The sequence below is a fragment of the Falco biarmicus genome, chromosome 9, assembly GCF_023638135.1.
Source record: "Falco biarmicus isolate bFalBia1 chromosome 9, bFalBia1.pri, whole genome shotgun sequence".
NCBI lineage: Eukaryota > Metazoa > Chordata > Aves > Falconiformes > Falconidae > Falco > Falco biarmicus.
This window is the reverse complement of record NC_079296.1, coordinates 31,218,167-31,238,032: the sequence shown is the minus strand read 5'-3', so window position 1 is coordinate 31,238,032 and position 19,866 is coordinate 31,218,167. Positions and strand designations below refer to the sequence as shown.

Sequence of the window (19,866 nt, the reverse complement as noted above, 5' to 3'; positions counted from 1 at the left end):
TGTTTAGTTTTGGTTTTTTGGTTTTTTGTTTTAAATAGGAGCAGCAATTTCAGATCATATTTAAAATTTATTCCAAAAAATACACAGTACCCAACTAATTAGAGTAATTACGATGAAGGATTTATGGAATGAAATTATAAGAATGTATTTTCCTGAATACATTCACAGTAATACACTAAGGACACATACAAAGATAAAGCAATTTAAAAGCATTTGCGGTGAACAATGGATGGGCCAGCTTCATCATATTCCTGTTTGCTGATCCACATCTGCTGGAAAGTAGACAGGGAAGCAAGAATAGAGCCTCCAATCCAGACAGAGTACTTACGTTCAGGAGGAGCAATGATCTGTTAAAGGAAGAGCAGCATTAAGTACAATTGTCTGCTGTGAATAAAACGCATTTATTATACAAAAATACTGAAGCAGCGTATGCTGGTTTTGGCTGGGATAGAGGTACTTTTTTTCATAGTAGCTAAGATGGGGCTGTGTTCTGAATTTGTGCTGAAAACAACATTGGTAACACAGGGATGTTTTCGTTACTGGCCCTTTCTGCTCCTCACCCGCCCCACCAGCGAGGGGCTGGGGGTGCACGAGAAGTCAGGAGGGGACACAGCTGGGACAGCTGCCCCCAGCTGACCAAAGGGATATTCTGTGCCATATGGCGCCATGCTCAGCATATAAACTAGGGGGAAGAAGGGGGCAACATTCAGAGTGATGGCATTTGTCTTCCCAAGTAACCCGTTACATGTGATGGAGCCCGGCTCTCCTGGGGATGGCTGAACACCCACCTGCCAATGGGACGTGGTGAATGAATTCCTTGTTTTGCTTTGCTTGGGTGCACGGCTTTTGATTTACCTATTAAATTGTCTCTTATCTCAACACACAGGTTTTCTCACTTTTACTCTTCTGATTCTCACCCCCATCCCACTGGGGAGAGCGAGCAAGTGGCTGTGTGAGCAGCTTAGTTGCTGGTTGGGGTTAAACCACAACACGGTGATACTTGGTATTAATGAAAACACTGTAACTACACATGCTAGCGTCATCCCTGGCATTATAGTAAGCCAATCTGGTGCAATCAGTAAAGTTAAAGTGTAATTAATTTAAGCCCGAGTATAAATCCTCAATTTTTCTGCCCGAGTCAGGCTGCCCAGTAAGAGTAGTGCATCTGTGTATTCATCATGGCTGCATATGACAAAAGGTGATACAATTGCTCTGGAAACATACAATGACAGCTGAGGAGGGCTTGGAGCACTCTTATTGGTATAACTGATAAAAATTTTGTAAAGCAAGGAACAGAAGATTTGAAGCCGCAGAAGGAAGATGGGTTTGCCAGAGGCTCGCTTTTTCCTGTACTTACAGGCCAAGGACAAAACCAGCATTTCTACTCTCCCATCTTCATCAACTAAAAAGGGCTGAAAAAGCTCACATATAGCCCCAGAATAAAGTCTGTGCTGCTGGGTCCATGCTATTCTTCTTTGGGCATGTTAGGGCAGTTTGCAGAATTCACCATGCACAAGGAAATGAGAGGACAGAAGGCTTGCTTCTTCCAGCAAAAAAGGTACCCGGTGGTGATTATTTGCTAGAAGGCACAAACATGACTCAAAATATGTACAAAGCACGCACTTTGTAAAGCGTTGCCATGTCTCACTAGATTTCTGAGGACTTTGTACATACCAGCTCAAACAGTCTACAAATGATTGCACCATACCTTGATCTTCATAGTGCTGGGAGCCAGAGCAGTTATTTCCTTCTGCATCCTGTCTGCAATCCCCGGGTACATTGTCGTGCCTCCAGACAACACGTTGTTAGCGTACAGATCCTTTCTGATGTCTATGTCGCACTTCATGATGCTGTTGTAAGTGGTTTCATGAATGCCAGCGGACTCCATGCCTGGAGAAGGTACAGAAGAACACTGAGGCAACTCCGCACAGCAACTTAAAACTGTTAACAAAACTGACAATGGGAACTTCAGTGTCTCTTTGGGAGACATCAGTCTTCAGAGCCATGGAAATCTGGAAAGCCATTCTGCAACTGCCTAAATTCTTTGCTTAGGAGCTCGTTAGTGTACAGCCCTCCTCTCTCCCCTTACACACACAACTCCTTAAAAAGAAAGCTGGGCGTGTGGCATAGTAAAGTTTCCACTGGGGTTTTGCAGGCAAATCTCAAATGTCTTAAGAATTCCTTATATGGTCTTAGAATCATTTGTTTTCTTTTTTTTCTTTTTCTTCTTCTTCTTTTTTTTTTTTTTTTTTTTTTAAATAAAGCCAGCTCAGAGACAGAACGGTCAAAATATGCCCTGATACGTCTAAGTATGCAACCACTTTATATCTGAGCTGAAATTCTGCTGATTGGCAGAACTAACACTGGATTTCTGTGTGACCTCATTGCAAATCTGCCTTCATGGCTGTTGATTAGCAAGTCCTTGTCTTGGCTCTGCTCTGCAAACGTGATGAACCACGGATTTGGATCAATCTTTTTGAAAAATAATAGTATTGCTTCCTGCCCTCCCACCCCATTACCTCCCAGCAAGCATATTCAAACTACAGTCATAGAATCATTCAGGTTGGAAAAGACCTTTGAGATCATCCAGTCCAACTGTTCACCCAGGACTGCCAAGTCCAGCACTAAACCACGTCCCTAAGCACCACATCTACCCGTTTTTTAAACGCCTCCAGGGATGGTGATTCCAGCACCTCCCTAGGCAGCGTGTTCCAATGCTTCACCACCCTTGCAGTGAAAAAGTTTTTCCTAATATCCAATCTAAACCTCCTCTAGCACAACTTGAGGCCATTTCTTCTTGTCCTGTCACTTGTTATCTGGGAGAAAAAAAACAACCCCCACCTGCCTACAGCCCCTGTCAGGTAGTTGTAGAGAGCAACAAGGTCCCCCCTGAGCCCCCTCCTCTCCAGACTAAACAGCCCCCGTTCCCTCAGCTGCTCCTCATCAGACTTGTGCTCCAGACCCTTCACCAGCTTCATTGCCCTTCCCTGGACACAATCCAGATGCTCTTGGCCTTCTTGGCCACCGGGGCATGGTGCTGGCCCATGTTCAGCTGGCCTTCAACCAGCACCCCCAGATCCTTTCCCACCAGGCAGCTTCCCAGCCGCTCTGCCCCAGCCTGTAGCGCTGTGTGGGGTTGTGACCCCAGTGCAGGACCCGGCACTGAGGATATAACTCCATCTACTACCACTCTCTGGGCTCGGCTGTCCAACCAGCTTTTTACCCAGCCCAGAGCACACCCGTTCACACCATGAGCAGCCAGTTTCTCCAGGAGAATGCTGTGGGAGATGGTGTCAAAGGCTTTATGAAGGTCCAGGTAGACAACATCCACAGGCCTTCCCTCATCCACTAGGCAGGTCATCTTGTCGTAAGAGATCAATCCTCACGCTATTTAGAAAAGTGACTTTGTGGCCACACTTCTCATAGTAGCCAACCATATAACATACAAAATAGCACAGGCCCAATGCCAGAAGCCAGGAATAAACATGCAGGGTTTATTTTTCCTTATTGTTTGATGTGAAGTTCCCCCCACCATATTAATAGTGCTGTTCTAAAAGATTATGTGGGTGCTAGGAGGTACTTGGGTACAGGTCTGGGTGAATTAGCAGTAGGACACAACCAAAAGAAAATAAGGACTTGATGTTTATGTGCAGTTTACCAGGGCAGAACAATCATTCAACCTACCAATGAAAGATGGCTGGAAGAGGGTCTCCGGGCAGCGGAAGCGTTCATTTCCAATAGTGATCACCTGACCATCAGGAAGCTCATAGCTTTTTTCTAGAGACGAGGAAGAGGCAGCAGTGGCCATCTCATTTTCAAAGTCCAGGGCCACATAGCACAGCTTCTCCTTGATGTCACGGACAATTTCACGCTCCGCTGTCAAGAGAATTCAATCTTTAGAACAGCATTCAAGAAAGATCTAGACATGCTGACAAGTTGGAACATCCTCCGACACCCCTCCATTTTTTAAATAAATCCTCTGCTAGTCTTGCAGGGGACCTTCCTGTTGGATTCCTTCCTTCAACTGCAGAACCTATGTTAGTCCTCCTAAGGCCACTAGAAACACTGCACATTAAACAATTTTCCTCCTCAGTCAGCCATGTGTCCTTACCAGTGGTCACAAAGGAGTAGCCACGTTCTGTCAGGATTTTCATGAGGTAGTCTGTCAGGTCACGGCCAGCCAGGTCCAGGCGCATGATGGCATGTGGCAGGGCATAGCCTTCATAAATTGGCACGTTGTGGGTGACACCATCCCCAGAGTCAAGCACAATCCCTTTGAGAAGATAACACACGATGCATTCCCAGGTGCACATCAACACACTTAACTATTTCAAACGTCTGTGTCGTGTTCCCCAGAGGCCTACCTGTGGTACGTCCAGAAGCATAGAGGGACAGGACGGCTTGAATAGCTACATACATAGCTGGCACATTGAAAGTCTCAAACATGATCTGAAATGCAATTAAAAGAATTGCCTTAACGCTAGGGCTTTTAGCCTAGTTGAAGCTATTTACTGAAGGAAAGGGAGAAGATAAGATTTTCATATTTCTTGATGGTTGGTAATAACAAGGAAGGAAAATACAAAATCTAAATAAAAAAATTTTGGTCCTCTAAGACATCTCCCTGTATCTGGCCTGTACCTTTAATGTATGAATACAGATACGTGCATAGATTAAAGATAATTTTGTAATGGGCCTGGGCATAAAAACAGATTAAGATGACACAAAGCTTGGACAGACTGCAGTACTCACAGCCATTACACTGATTTCTCTAAAGTAAATGTAGTAATATGCAACTATGACAGGCAGCCACTATGCACTTTCCATCTTCCATAACCAAGAGACTACCAGTAGCATGACTAACCGAAATGATGGAAGTTCACATCCTGTTGAATTCACAGAGTTGTAATGTAAGCTTACCTGGGTCATCTTCTCTCGGTTGGCTTTGGGATTCAGTGGTGCTTCAGTCAGCAGAGTTGGGTGTTCTTCAGGTGCAACACGGAGCTCATTATAGAAAGAATGATGCCAGATCTGAAGGCAAAGGGGCAAGCCAAAGGAAAGAAACACCATCAGCCAGCAACTCAATCACTTCCAGACAGGTATTGTGCGCCAGCACTCTGCTTACAGCCCTAGTGATAGGCTAGTAATGTTCCTCATGCAGTTCTTACTGCCTTCGTAGAGATTACCAAAGTAACCATAGAAAGAAAAGCACTCTTCTCAGGTTTTACTGCTGGTAATATATCACTTATCTGAAGGACACATAAGTTAATGAAAATAAATAGGTTATTCTTATGGCAGAACAGACAGAGCAGGACAGACGTGGTTCCAGCAACACTATTATTTCAACAATCATTGAAAGTGAAACAGTTCCAGAACAACTCTAGAATATATGCAGATCTGCATAGTAGAGTTCAATAGATAACGGGTCTCTTGAAGCATTTCGTCTTTTGGTTTGTAAAGGCCAGCCCAGGAATTCATAAAAAGAGATAAAGGCAAATGGTTTGTGAGGCTGAAAGTCAACTTGTCTTTATCACCTCCACTCAACTCGCTCCTACCAGCTATAAAAATCGGAGGCCAAGTGGACTGCCATGAAGAGGTTAATACACCAATAAGAAGTAAAACCACCAGAGACTTTCTAAAGGCCAAGAAGTTTTTTCTAAGCTTGCTTTCAAGTGGTGGTGATTAGGGACTGGTTGATATGTTAGGCATCTAAAAGGTTTTGCCTCCAAGTAAGACTACAATGCTATGAGAGTCAGTAAGTCCTGTGTGATTGCACACACTTGCAGCGTGTTGTGATGTGCTGACTGTTCCAAATAGCCCTATTTCCACAGCACAACATTAAACAGAGATAGCATCTTAGAGATTGTATCAAACATACCGACTATAACTACAAACATGGTTCTGGAAGCCTTTCATCCAGATATTGGCTCTGAAATGGATGCATTGCACTACAATATTGCTAATCTTTCAAGCATTAAAAAGTACGTATGTAAACAGTGCCCTTCACATCAGAATTACATACAAGCTTTGCAATTTTGCAGAAACAGATACCTTCATAAATTCCATTTCCTTACTAGCAAATTGAGGATATTCCTTTTCTTTCCTTTATTCCCTTCCCCACCCCCCAGTAATTAGCAAAGATTTATAGATCAGACTGGGCTCCCAATAACTATTTTTATATACTCCTAGTGATACTTCAGCCTCAAATGCACAGTAGCCTGTGCTGTTAACAAGCTTCTCATTAAAACATACTTGATAGCATGATGATTTAATCTATAAATTTAGTGTGCATTCTGTAAACATTTGGTTCAAGTAGTTCCATTTACTAGTGACACACATAAACTTTTCAAAGCTGAAATACCTTCTCCATGTCATCCCAATTTGTAATGATGCCGTGCTCTATGGGGTATTTCAGGGTCAGGATTCCTCTCTTGCTTTGAGCCTCATCACCTACATAGCTGTCTTTTTGACCCATACCAACCATCACACCCTATAAAATAACACAAATGGAGTTAGCATCTCACAGAGAAGTGTCACAAAGTAGACAGAACATCAGCTGTGAAATAAATCCAGTCACCAGTTACACTAGTTGCAAAATACTTTACAAATACAAATGAATGGAGAATTCCTTATTGCTCTTTAATTGCCAAAATTAAAAGTTTAATTCACGTTTCCACTAGGGTTTATGGAAACTGTAATTTTCATACATGTATTACATGTATGTAATTGTAAAAATGAGTCGGGGGGTGGTGGGTGCCATGCTGGGTGGGGGGTGGGTGGGCCTTCCTAGGCCGGCAGGCGAGTCTGGGGGGCGGTGGGTGCCGTTGTGGGTGACATACATTAACCCCCCGACATACATTACATACATGAATGTAATAACAATCCATACAGTTACAATGCTAAGTAAGTGGAAAAAATAGGGTTGTTTTAATGTTTGTTATTATCGAGGGATGAACTGTCTGCTAAGCTATAATGAAGCAGAGTAAAAGCAGAAAGTGATGCTGTGCCATCTAAGGGTCAGGATGGAGCAATACACACCTTATATTTCCCAAGGCTTAAATTCCAACAATTTTAGTCTTTTTGAACACTATAATATTGTCATTAGAGACAGACAATTTAAACCTACTGGTACATGCTTCTTTTTTAAGGTATTTTCATGGATCCTGTAGAAATGGTCCATGTTCCAGAAGCTGGAAACTACTCTGGATACACACTAGTCTCTGTGTTGAAGTCAGAAACACTGAGGAAAAAACAGTATAAAGTCGGATGCTTTGAGCGCATAATACACTTACCAGAACTTAGTCATTACAGAGTCCAAACCTTGGCATCTCTAACTCTCCATCTCAAAAACAGGCAACCTGGATTTGCAATTTTTTAGAGGGTGCCCCTTCTCTTAAGGGACTAATACTATCTGTGATACATGATCAGGAAAGAAAGGTTCTAGAAATCTGTACTTGTTTCCACTGTTACTGTATGGCTTGGTTTTGAACAATTAATATCATTTACACTATCTACAGAAGCTGGCATTTGAATATGTTTTTTTAATTATGGTAATGCCCAGAGGCCCCAGTTAGACCTTCAGCCCCAGCTGCTATACTGGCAGGCAGACATTTCTCCAGCTCTGAAGAACTTAAAAAGCATTTGCTGGGTATATAAAGTTCCGGATCTTACAACTACTTTACCTCTTCCCACTTCACCAGGGCCTCAGACGGGCACAGAGGCAATTAGGTGGATTAGTTTGTTGTAGCCTGGCCAAGCTGCTCTAGTTCATGGTAATGATGATCTAGCTCAGAAACTCTCCATATTTAACAGCTTGGATAATAAATGTATTTTGCAAATTATTAAAATTGAGCGGAATGCATCGTATACTCAACTGTAAACCTTGAAGCTAAAGAAACTCAACCCTAGACAGGTGCCTATTTGTGATACAGCTAAATTAATAAAGCCAGGAAGGTTATTAGGAAACTGACTGAAAACTTCCTCCTCCTCCAGTTTTTCACTCATCACCTATCATCAGGTTTCAGAGCAGTCAAAATTTTCACAAGGCAAGACACCTGCTTTGACTCAGGTGAGTGCAACGTTGGACTCATTCTGCCTGTAAATACCATGTTACACTGATCACCCAGGGCTGGGCTAGCCCCAGAGACAGGAAAAGGCAGTCCTGGGGCGGATTGCTGGGGATGGGGCAGCAAAGCCTTCTACAAGCCCAGTATGGAATAAGCAAAGCAGTTCATCACCTGGTGCCTGGGACGACCCACAATGGAAGGGAACACTGCTCTTGGAGCATCGTCCCCAGCAAAGCCGGCTTTACAGAGTCCCGACCCATTGTCACAAACAAGGGCAGTGCTGTCCTCTTCCTCACACATCTTCTACGTCAACGTCCTCAGGCTCTCCAGACAGAAAACAGCCCTATGAAAACAGCAGAAAAGGGTTTAAAAAAAATATAATACAACCAACCAAAACCAAACCCCATACTCTGGTAGCAGAGCCACCTTTGAAGACAGAGATGGCTACATGAAAGCAACCAGCCCCAGCAAAGGGAGGTACGGCAGCGGATGGGCAATTACAAGGCCTGCGGGGCCACAGGAGGGAACATGCCGCCTTTTGAAATCACAAGAGGTTTCAACCACGTCTGCTGGAGGGCTGTATGCACTAGAGATTATCTAGGGGATTACACGGGAAACTTCCAGTCCTGTGGCACGGGCAGACAGACCAGGGAGCAGCAAATGTTCATCTAAATTTGGTCACAGAAATCCACGGCTGCGGGTGGGTGTAAGATAAAAGCGAATGCTAGACTGACAGCTGCAAACACAAAGATCCCTTTGCACTGGATTCAGCACAACTTGCCCCACTTTTCTATCACCCTGGCAAAATCCTGACATATGTGGAAAGCTGTCAAAGGTAGGAGCACTTCAGACTTCCCCGTTCAGTCTTGGGCTTCCCAATAACTAGTCACATTAAATGCTATGAACATACCAGGGTGCTTTGCAGATGCAGATATTAACCCACTGGATGAAGATGGCCAATTAAGTTTACATTTAACCTCTTAAAAGAGAAGAAATGCTCCCAATTAAGGGGGAGGATAAGAATAAAGAAAAAAGCCTATTCCAGCCCTCCCTTAGTTACTCAGAAAAAACAACTTTACAACGAAGTCAGGGACAGTATGTAATTTAAAAACAGGCCATAGAGTATGCTCTAACATCATTTCAAAGCACCTAATAAACTGTATTTGTAAAGTAGCAGACTAATTCATGTTGGCTCCTTGTCTCAGTAAAAAGAAATTGTTTTCCTCCCCTGGCAACAGGAAGATAATACGGATAATAAAAATGCTTTGAAGGCTTTGTATTAAAGTCAAATAGAGAAACAAGCACTGAATACCAGGGCTCAAGAAGAACTATTTGCTCACAATTTATAGCGTGGTAGGGAATCACTTGGCTAGCTGTGAGCCTGGGCTTCCATGCAGAGTTCAACAAACTGTAATGTGTTAACAGCTAAAGGAGATGGCTGTCATCCACAGACCAGCTGGCTCCACATGCAGCCTCCAAAAACTTCTGCCACAGGAGTGCAGAACAGAGTGGCAACGGGCTCAGCAAAAGCCATGGCCAACGAGCAAGGAAGCCCCCAATCTGTTTAGGCTCTACAATGGACGGAACAAGCATGGACCGTTCTCCAGAATCCTTCATTTGAATTCCTGTGTCTCTCCCCAGCCAGGGAGCCACAAGAGACAGCTGCAGCCCCACTCCTGCAGGCTGTGTGGGCATAGCTTCCAGGAGAAGACAAGGACAGGGAAATCCTAACTTGATGTAGTCCAGATATTTTTTCTTTATTATTGGGAAAGGAAAGTAGGTTGCAATTGTTATTAAGCTCCTGGGAAAACAGGCTCTTTATATTCAAACATTTACTGAATGGGGTACAATTGTTATCTAACATGAATGAACGGGCTGGTTTGGACAAACCATTTCCTAATTAGGAAATAGGCTTTTCAGGCGTCTGTTTTTGGAACAGAGTTCGAGGTCAGGGGGGTTGCTCAAACCAATGCAGCTAAATGCCAAAAATCACTTGGGGGAGGGGAAAGAAGGGGGCAGGAAAGGCTACATTTCTGAGCTTAGTGGACTCTAAATGAAAACCATATTTAGTAATAAAGCACAAAAAGTTGAAAAATCAAAGTTAAATGATTTCAGACAAGGGTGCTCTGCTGCCAGCCAGTGAGTTACAGCTCAGGACTGCCATGGCATACAGTAGCAACATCTTACAACAGCAAATGCCACTCAGTACTGTGGAAGAACGGAAAATTTTCTCCCAAGTAATTAATATGGTACTTAGCCTCTTTCTTCTACCTGCTTTACATCTAAAGATAACCAAGCACCTTACCAATCTTCAAAATAAACTACTAAGAGAACTCCAGCCCCACAAGAAAATACTGCGTGCAGCCTGTTCCTTAATGAAATGTTTGGCATTTTACAGAACAGTAGTTTCAAATAAATGGAGGCAAGGATGAATACACACACATCATCATTGTACCCCATTAGACACCGCCAATTCACACACTTCCAGCTCTTCTCACAGACACATTCCCCAAAACACGTCACCTTACAGAGTTAACAGCACTGAACCAATCCTGTTGAGAAACACCACTACATACCCCTTCAGGAACTCAGTTCTGTCTCAGACTAACACCCCGAGGTCACACGGGTTCATTTAAACACGAATACAGCTATAATTCCATCTGTGGCATTACACAGACTGTGTCTGTATACAATTGCTGAAGTGCTGGTGGAATCAGCAAAATCATCAGGCAGAACTTTTCTTTCCCTTTCAGAAACATTATAAAATCAAGACAACTCAGTAAAGATATTACAAGCATTTTATCAATTACATTCTAATAAGTAAGTTTGCTTAAGCAAGCTACAGCACAGCAGTACATCCTCCTGAATAGCTTGCATTTGACATTATTTAACTGAAGTCCCCCAGCAATCTGTAAATCACGCTACTGGTTCAGTGCCACTTACCCTGACAGTGCTTGGCTGGGGATAGCTGCTCTGGGATGGTGCACTCCGTATCTGAAAGCTCCGGGGTTATATAGCCCCTTCAGCTCTTCTCCTCCCACTAGCCTCCCAAACAAGGAGCAGAGACAGACAGAGACAGGGCTGAAGTCTCTAACCAAACCATATAGGGACCTTATTACAAAAAAACTCTAATCTGTGTGGCCACAGGCCCTGGGTCTCTTCCACAGCATTCCAGCATAGAGCTCAAGAAACAGGAGGAGGCTTTCAGCTGTGCAAGATAAACACTCTAAAACTTCAGGGGAGTTGCTAAAATACAGAGATGAAGTGTGCCCACAATAGACACCCTCTGGCAGAAGGAGCATAAGTTCAAACAAAGAGGTCCAGGCCTCCAAGAGGCAGAATGAGAAATTGGAAGAGCAGTCATTTACAATAGGGAAAGTGTTTTTAAAGAAACACTTTGCTTTCATTAAAGGTTGTGACAAAAAACAATGAAAACATTCCTGGCAAGCTAAACAGCTGCTGAATTTTGATACAAAGTCTCTTTAAAAGCTTGGCATTTTGCTTGTATGCTAAATATTGCCCATGGACTTTAGGGTAGTGGGAAAAGTACTTGTTGTTGTATAGGGTTCACAGTGAAGTCTTTGAAGGTTGTGAAAATGTTCTGTTAAAAAGATTGCTGTGACCACCTTTGCATTGCAGTGGGTTTGGATCCATTCTGTTTGTCAGCTTACTTTTAAAACCCTAGGACCTGCAGGCCGGCATCGCCCTAATGCTATCCCACCGATGGCAACAAGTCTGGATTGTCATAAACTCACATCTCAAATTCTTCGTAATAAAGTTGTTGAAGTTTGTTGTGTGAATCCAGTTAGCTTTTCCGTTGAACATATTTTTAGCAAAAAAAGCAAGGGTTCTCACTGTAGAAGCTATTTTCAGCACAAGACTGGCTTTTACAGCTGTAGCCAGCTGTTCTATGGACAGGCTCATTCTAGTGAAGCAGCCCTTTCACAGTCAACAATATTTTGTCATTAAGTTTGTACTAAAGACCAGAAATCAGCATCTCTATACTCCAATATTAAACCATTACAAGGGCAAAACTGCTCTACACACAAAACCCAAGAAGGATGTCAGAATCCAAGTGAGAGCCTTGCTTTGTGAGTCTTGTTACAACAGGGAGGGAGGGGCATCATGTGTTTGCTTACAGAGTGCTTGCTGCCTAATCAAGTAGCCTTAATGCAAGAAAGTCTCCCATAAAAGCACAGTGGGAGTTTTTCTGATGTGGAGATTTAAGGATTAGGCCACTAGTAGATAGCAGATAGGCAGAATTATGGATTGAAGACCAAAAGGAATTTAACTTTTAAGGAAAGGAACTTTTAAGGAATGTAACTGCCTTTGAGGGTCAGAAACAGAAGCTAACAAGTGCTGGAACATGAGCTATGCAAAAGCTATTTATTATTTCACTTCCAGCATTGAGGCAAAAGATAAGAAATCTTTTTTTTTTAAAAAAAAAAAACAACCACCACAAAAGGAAAAAGCCTACCAAGGTAAGCAACTTAAAACAGAGGATATAAATAGATCTCTTTTGCATATCTCAAACTGACACTCAAAGGACAGTCAAAACAAATGTCTTTGTTTTCAAACACTCAAAAACATAGCTGAGAAAAATCGTGTACCTTGCATAGAACCTATGGTATTAGATCAGGGAACTCAGGTCAAAGGGAATGAGAATTTCACAGAGCAGAACCCTTTGCTGCAGTATCATGTCTGATTTTGATAAATCATCAATTATCTCCTAGACTGGAGGAAACAATCCAAGTTTTTCAGAAGCATCATCTATTGCTACTCCTTGGAAATACCAAGACTGGGACAAAGATCCAGAAGAATCCAAACTCTTCACCTTAATGAGGAGAGGTTCACACTCCCAAAAGAGCTTACTGGTGATGATGCTATAGTGGATACGGTACATATGAGGTTGCAGAGCCAAGGAAACAACCCTTCAGTAGAACTGGTACACCATTCACACCGCACCTGAGCATAGCTACAAATATCAGCAACAGTTTTCTGCAAGAGGACTCCGTGGATATTATAGGAGGCAGTGGCCACACAGATACCACAGATACCTTCACACCTCTGTTAAGCTTCATCACAATACCTGTGAACTTAGCCTGGTGCGTACCACAATTACTGGTGGTGGCAACGATGGCAGCAGCAGCCCCGTGGCTGCTATGTGGAACGGTTACTTGGGTGGGGATCGCACATCACCTTACACATCACGGGCAGCAAAGACACGGGAATCCTAGCTTTCAGGGTGCTTATGAAAAACATTCCACTGACAGAGTCTCATTCAGAGCAGGCAGTTGTTACAGTGATAATAACAAGACACCAGTTGTTTGGAGGGACCTATCATATGGATAGTTGTTAGAGACAGGGCTACACAGACTAGAAGGGAGAATTAAGCTCAGAGGCTGACTCAGCACTAGTGATGGGTACGCACGAACAGCATGGGCAAAACGCAGAGATGCTGCACGGCCGTGCCTCCAGCACCCCACGGAGAGACGGCATTCCGTAGGCAGCTCAGCTCTGGGGCGTTACGTTACAGAAGCTGCTGGGAAAGGAAGGCAGGCAGGCAAACAGGTGAGCTATGCAAGGAAATTAGGTCAGTCTGGCTCAAGGGACATCATGGAGTACAGCTGTTTCCTTTCTTTTTATGATTCCATGCATAAGTTATGATCACACACATTATTACTACAGATAAAAAACACATGGGCAAAAAATTACATTAGTTGTTTACACTTTTTTTTGTCAGCAACATAGGTCACTGCCAGAGGGGTAGGGGAGACGGGGAGAATGCACTTGGCATGAGACAGGAATAAGAACCTAACAAACCAAGCCTTCTGAGAACGAAACCTAAACGCTAGGGATCAAACCTCTGAACCCTGCTCTGTAGCCACAGACACATAGCAGCTTAGCCCAAATATATATATAATTTTTTGCAAGAAAAAGAACACAACACCATTCCTGAAAGCAGTTTAACTTCCCCCTGGAGGTTACTTATTAACCCCTTTCTGCTGCCTATCTTTCAGTATTTATCCCACCCATGTGTACAGAAACCGCCACAGCAAAATTTGCTTGATGTGTCTATACCCTGAGTTTCTAGTTCTTTTGTTGTATCCATAGCCAAAACCTATGTCTTTTATTTGGCTTCCCCTGACAACTTCTCTGTTTGCCCATGCTAAATGCTTTTGCAGTCTCCACCACAGGAACACATCCAGAGTATGATCAGAGAAAAGAAAATAAGAAGAAAAAGTAATTTTGTCTCTTTCTTTCATACCCTTTTCCCAGATCTTTTTATAGTGATACTAGCAAAGCTCCAACATACATTGGGAACTTCCCTATTGACTTCAAGCATCTTTCAAGTTAGCAGTGGAAACTCTTAGCTACAAGTTCCTTAAGCTCTTTCTTTTTCAGTAACTCATGCAGATTGGACACAAAATGTGCTTGGGACTCCGCAGCAGCCGCAGCACAGCCACCATGCCTAGGGAACGGGCTTCAGCTGGCCTGAAGAATGCCAGCTCGGAGGCCACGCACCAGTTCGTAGATGCCATACTTTTTTGATAAAGGAGGGCAGAAGCTGTAGACTTATCCCAGCTGCTATAGAAAACCGGGAACAAAGTAACCCCTTTGCTCATAACATTACAAGCCATTACTTTATAAGGGAAAACAACTGAAACGTGTGTGGAGACCTTCCTGCCTACATCCAATCGGCTGGTTAGGAATGAGGCTCTGCTAAATATGTCTCTGGCTCCCTCTTATTTGGGGATTCCTTTCATCTTCGTAGCATTAGCAGAATCTCTGAATGTTTTGGTTTGTCTGGCTTCAGGCCCTCTCCTCTATCTCATTGATAGGCTTTACACTTCCCTACCCCTTGTTTTGAGAAAGACGGGAATAAATAAGCTTTAGGGAGCAGAAAGTCTCTCTAATAATCTGACTCATTGCAGCTGTCACACAGTAAGCATCTGTAAAGTGTCAGATTAACCATAAGCTGTCAGACCCATAAACTAGCTTTCTCTGCGATTATCAGGCTCTTGCACTGGTCTCTAACAACTGAAACAAAATGGCTGTAATAATTCTCAAATATAGCAGTTTTCAACCCACAAAGTTTGGGAAATAGCTTTGCCAGTGCTGTTCAAGAGCCTGAGGATAGAGTTTGTCTTCTGAGCCTCTTGATTAAGGTGATGAAGCATGTTAATTCAAAATTTTCCTTCACCTTCTTGACAAGTTATCTTCCTCCATGGTAATGTGGTAAAGTTATCCCTCATCCAAAATCAAATGAATGTATTCAAAGTAAAAATGAGCTAATGGTTTTCTCCCCGTCCTTCTTAGATAAATAAACAGAACATAAGAATGAGCCCTGCTGGGTCAGGCTGATATCCATCTAGCTCAGTATCCTGTCTCTGAGATTTCCTGAGAGTAGATGCTTAGGAAAGAAACGGGACGCCTGCAGTGATATTTTTTTTTCCTAAATCCTTTCTGCTTCCTTATGTGCAGCGTAAGGATTTCTTGATACAGGAATTTGTACCTATATCTTCATGCATAATAGCTGCAGACAGATTTTTCCTCCGTAAATTTGCCTAATTTAAAAGACATAGTTTTAGAGATAGAATGCCCTCCATGATCCTCCATGGAAATAAACTCTACATTTTATCTGCAAGGCAGCTCTCATAGCTCACACTCCAGCTGGAGTAGATGTGCCTGATGTTAGAAGGAAAACATCAAATATATATCAGAAGGATAGTTAAAGGAACACTATCTTTATACCACGAGCTGCAAATCCACCGGAGATCCTGGATAAGCCCTCAGGCCACTGGCCAAGGTTGAGCTCTGCCTCACTGCATAAACTCCTAGCAGCACCTCAGTAGCTTGTTGGCAGTTCAGGCAGATGTATCTGTCCTAAACAACACTGTAGACAAGGCTTCACGATAATGTTACATTGGCACAGCTCCTCAGAGCTAAGAGAGAACAGTTTCCCCCAGATGATCATCGGATCCTCTCCAGTAACATGCTATCTAAATTTGTCAAAACATAAAATAAATTTTCCCACCCTATCACTGCGGAAAACAAGCCCTGTACTCCTAAGGAAGCCCAACCTACGTGGCACGTGCATAGGGCAGGCAGAGCACAGGGGTCCTTCCTCCGCTGTAACTTCCAAGCTCCCCAACCAACATATTCCCAGACTAACAGCAATAAGGAGACCAAGTTCCCACCACGTTTTTTGGAAGCGGTTGCCCTGTTATTATCTCACCAAAAGAAAGGCTTCAAGATGAGCTTGTACATAATGAGAAATCAGATTGTTCCCATCAGAGGAATTTGTTGGAAGCAGGTTTCATAAGGCTGTCACTTACAGATTAAACCCGTGGACTCTGCATGCCTAGTTGTATCACACAACTTCACAAGCTCAAGTGCCTGTATCAGCCAGTTTGACTGGCCCTCCAGCAAACAGTGAGGAAAAGGACCTACTTACTCAATTTTGTGATTTTCTGTAGTGCCAGTTACACTTTTTGTGACCAACACAGCTTCCTTGCTCATGGGCTGTGGATGATGGCACACTGTGGAGCTCCTCTTGCCACAAATGTCAACAAGCAGGTACCTGCCTCTGCACGTAGCCCAGCCCTGGTTCCCAGCCCCTTTCCCCTGGCGCTCGGAGCTGTTAGGTGTCGCTGCCGGGCAGGGCAAGTAGACATGGCCCTGCTGCAACTTCCTTCTCTTCTGTATGAGCCACTCAGCACAACCTATAAACAAACTCCTGAAAGCACAGCTGACCTATTTTTTTTTTAAGCCTACAGAAGAACCACTGTATCACAGTGAAGGAAGGAGCACTATGTTGCAATAAACTGAAGAATGTACAAAAAATACAAGGGAAAATCTACAACCTGTGTAAGTAAAGTGAACACACACTTTAAAAAATACCTTAGGATAAAAGGAAACACGCTTTTAGAACTGGCATGCCATCATATGAAAGTATATGCTGTTATATGGAATATTAAAAAATAACGTGGCAAATGCAAACCTACTTAATACATGCGCATTTTCACACCAGAAAAAAAGTCAGATACCAATGCAAAGGATTGAAAAACAGTTTGGGATTTTCTGTTTCAATTCCATTGCAGGAGGGCGTGAAAAGAGCCAGCAGGAAAGCTGGGCATGCATAGTGCAGCAGATTTGGATAGCCTGCATCCATCCAGGTGTTCCAGAGAGCAGGCCAAAGTGCCTCCAGAACAATTAATACTTATTTTCATTAGTCCTTAAAAATGCTAAAGGGGTTTTCCTGAAACAGGGAGAAAGGCAGCTTAATAAAAGTTTCAAGCACGTAATGGCAAGAAGGAGCTGATCACAAACTTGCCAGATGAATGCACCACTCCAAGTCAAACTATTGCAGCTGCCAATACACAATCCAAATAATAAAAAATAAGAAGATAATATAATAAATGCTGCTGAATAAGGCTTTATAAAAATTACTTCTTGTCAAACTTATTTTCAGAAATATTACAAAGGTAGTTGTAAAAGCCTTCTAAAGCCTTTCAGTTCTTAAAACATGGAATAATTAAAAATAAGGCAAATGCAGGATCGACCTATGCAGAGTAGCATGAGAACTGTCTAGCAAAGTCCCTCAGCACAGCAGCACAGGGAAATCACTGCTGAGCGGGTGGGATTCTGTGGGACCTTCCCTACCCATCATTGCCTATGCACCTTAATGCCTTTATCAGCAATCTGAACAATAACATAAGTTACGGATAAATGTCACAGATAAAGCGTGTGTGTGTGTGTGTTTATAGCTTACTACAATCTGCTTTATAGATCTAGGATAAAACTGAGCCCTCCCCAACAGAAACCTGTTTATAATATGAATTCTTGAGAAAACCCTTTGCATCTCTGACCTGTGCAAAAGGATGCCTACCCCCATCCATCGCACTTTTGCCGAGTATCATTTTGGTTGGTTGATGAAGACAAAGTGCAGACAAACACACCCAGCAAAGTGGTGCCTAAGTCACCACAGGCTGCAGGAAGGACAGGACTTGACCGGTGCTCTGCCCTGCCCTGTGTGGTGTCAGCCTGCCTCTGTGTCACCCGCCTGCACACATCCTGGCTGCTGCTTGGGCCTGGAGGACCCTCCTGTTATCTGCAGTGGTGCTACAGGAGACTGACAGCCGATGATGGTTGGTCACTTAGCCAGGAGGAACTCGGCACACAGCTGCTACACGTGCTCTAGCACACTCAGTTTATAAAGCCTCTCCCCAAATAAACGATGCTTCAGTCTCACAAGAAGACTGAAGCAGGCAGGTTTTTTGCTTCTGCTTTGCAGATGCATCTTAGTTACGTAAGGTAGTTTCTTCTTCCTCTTTCTTACAGACAGTCATAAGAAGTAGGGAAAAGTACAGATAATATGCCATTTTTGTTTAATAATTTGGGTGGTTTTCTGAAAGCGTACCAGCATTTTCCAGCCAAATGTAGGGTTTTTTCCTCTTCCACTGAAAGTTTTTTAGATGCCCACCTTTAACTGTTTGCTCAAATTCTTTATCAAGGAACATTTCCTTTTATAACTATAGGAGAGACTTAGATACACATTTCTGAAACAAACAACCATAATTCAGAAATAAGGAAAACCACAGAATTCTGTGAAACTGTTGCTCATTCCACCCTATTTCAAGACCGACTGTTGTATCAATGGCCTTGTGGGGGATGAAAACTGTCAGGACTCAGGTCTAATCTGCCTATAGCCCAGCTGGAGAGTTCTCCAACCTCAACTGCTTTTTGATCCATTTCTTGACCAGGATAAGATCACCGATACTATCCTGTATTGCACACACGCTTACAGTGTGCCCATAGGGACCGGTACTGTGCTGGACACACATCTCCATACCACAGATGGGAGGCTAACATCTGCCTGGTTTCACTGCGGTTTTCGGGACTGCAGATTCGTGTTCTGTTCTTCTTGCAAGTCAGTAACTGCACTAAATAAAAGGCAAGGGTTTGCAGAACTATGGTTTCTACCATGTTGTCTGTCCTGTAAGTACTTCCCAGGTTTCTTTTTCTTTCAATTCCTTGCTACTAACTTCTTGAATAGACATAGTAACTCCTTTCACTGTTGCAAAACACTGTTGCCCAAGGATCTTGAAAATGCCTGGACAGTTTCCAGATCAGAGTTACATTCAACTCTTTCAGCTTCCTAATTAGAGCCTGTTACTTACTGCATTGTATTTAGCTGTCTCTAGGAATTAATTTACAAGTTCAAATTCTCAGACCTCTTCAACATAATATAAATAATTCCTCTGCACTCTGGTTAGTCTGCATTACACAGCATGCACAGCTGTTTAATAAAAGAAAATTATGCAATTAACAGGTCTTCAGCATAAACATGTTCCCCTTTCTGAATCGTATTTAAATAAACAGTGTTGCTACAGTGTTTTATAGCATTAAAACCTCAGCGCCACATGCACTGCAAATGGCCAGACCTTCTCAGAAGAAGCTGGGGTGAACAGGGGACAATCACACTCGGGAAAAAGAGCTAACATTTTTTTTTTTTTTTTTTTCTGCTTACACAACACAAGCTACATTTTTCACGACAGCTAAACCTTCCCTATTACCTTGGTCTTAATAATTTAGTTATTCTTCTGTAGACTTGTTTTTGTCACATCTTGTTTTTTAGGTAGGCCTCCTGAGAAGAAAACATGTGGGTTTTGCACCAGGTCACTCAGGAATAGTGGAACAGTAGTTGGGAGAGCAAGGAGCAGGCTCGACACAGCAACAGCCCTTCACTGCACCGAGCCAAGATGTTCCAGGCTCTGCCGTGTGGCAAGGACAAGGCAGA

General features: G+C 43.0%; 1 protein-coding gene across 1 annotated transcript; it reads right to left on the bottom strand.

The window, feature by feature from the left end:
• Positions 1-54: 54 nt before the first annotated feature.
• Positions 55-11,134, bottom strand: ACTA2 (actin alpha 2, smooth muscle). The gene is made up of 9 exons (XM_056350993.1): positions 11,007-11,134; positions 8,235-8,406; positions 6,359-6,487; positions 4,918-5,028; positions 4,365-4,449; positions 4,112-4,273; positions 3,685-3,876; positions 1,709-1,890; positions 55-347 (listed from the first exon to the last, which is right to left on the bottom strand). Exons 2-9 carry the CDS (start codon positions 8,361-8,363, stop codon positions 204-206), a joined length of 1,134 nt encoding a protein of 377 aa, XP_056206968.1. The 5' UTR covers positions 8,364-8,406; positions 11,007-11,134; the 3' UTR covers positions 55-203.
• Between the last annotated feature and the right edge of the window lie 8,732 nt (positions 11,135-19,866).

Coding starts and splice junctions, on each gene's coding strand:
- ACTA2 (XM_056350993.1), bottom strand. CDS start 8,363: ATGTGTGAGGAAGAGGACAGCACTGCCCTTGTTTGTGACAATGGGTCG. Junction 6,488..8,234: donor TGGGTCGTCCCAGGCACCAG/GTGATGAACTGC, acceptor GTTATTTTATAG/GGTGTGATGGTTGGTATGGG. Junction 4,450..4,917: donor ACCGAGAGAAGATGACCCAG/GTAAGCTTACAT, acceptor ATTGCATTTCAG/ATCATGTTTGAGACTTTCAA.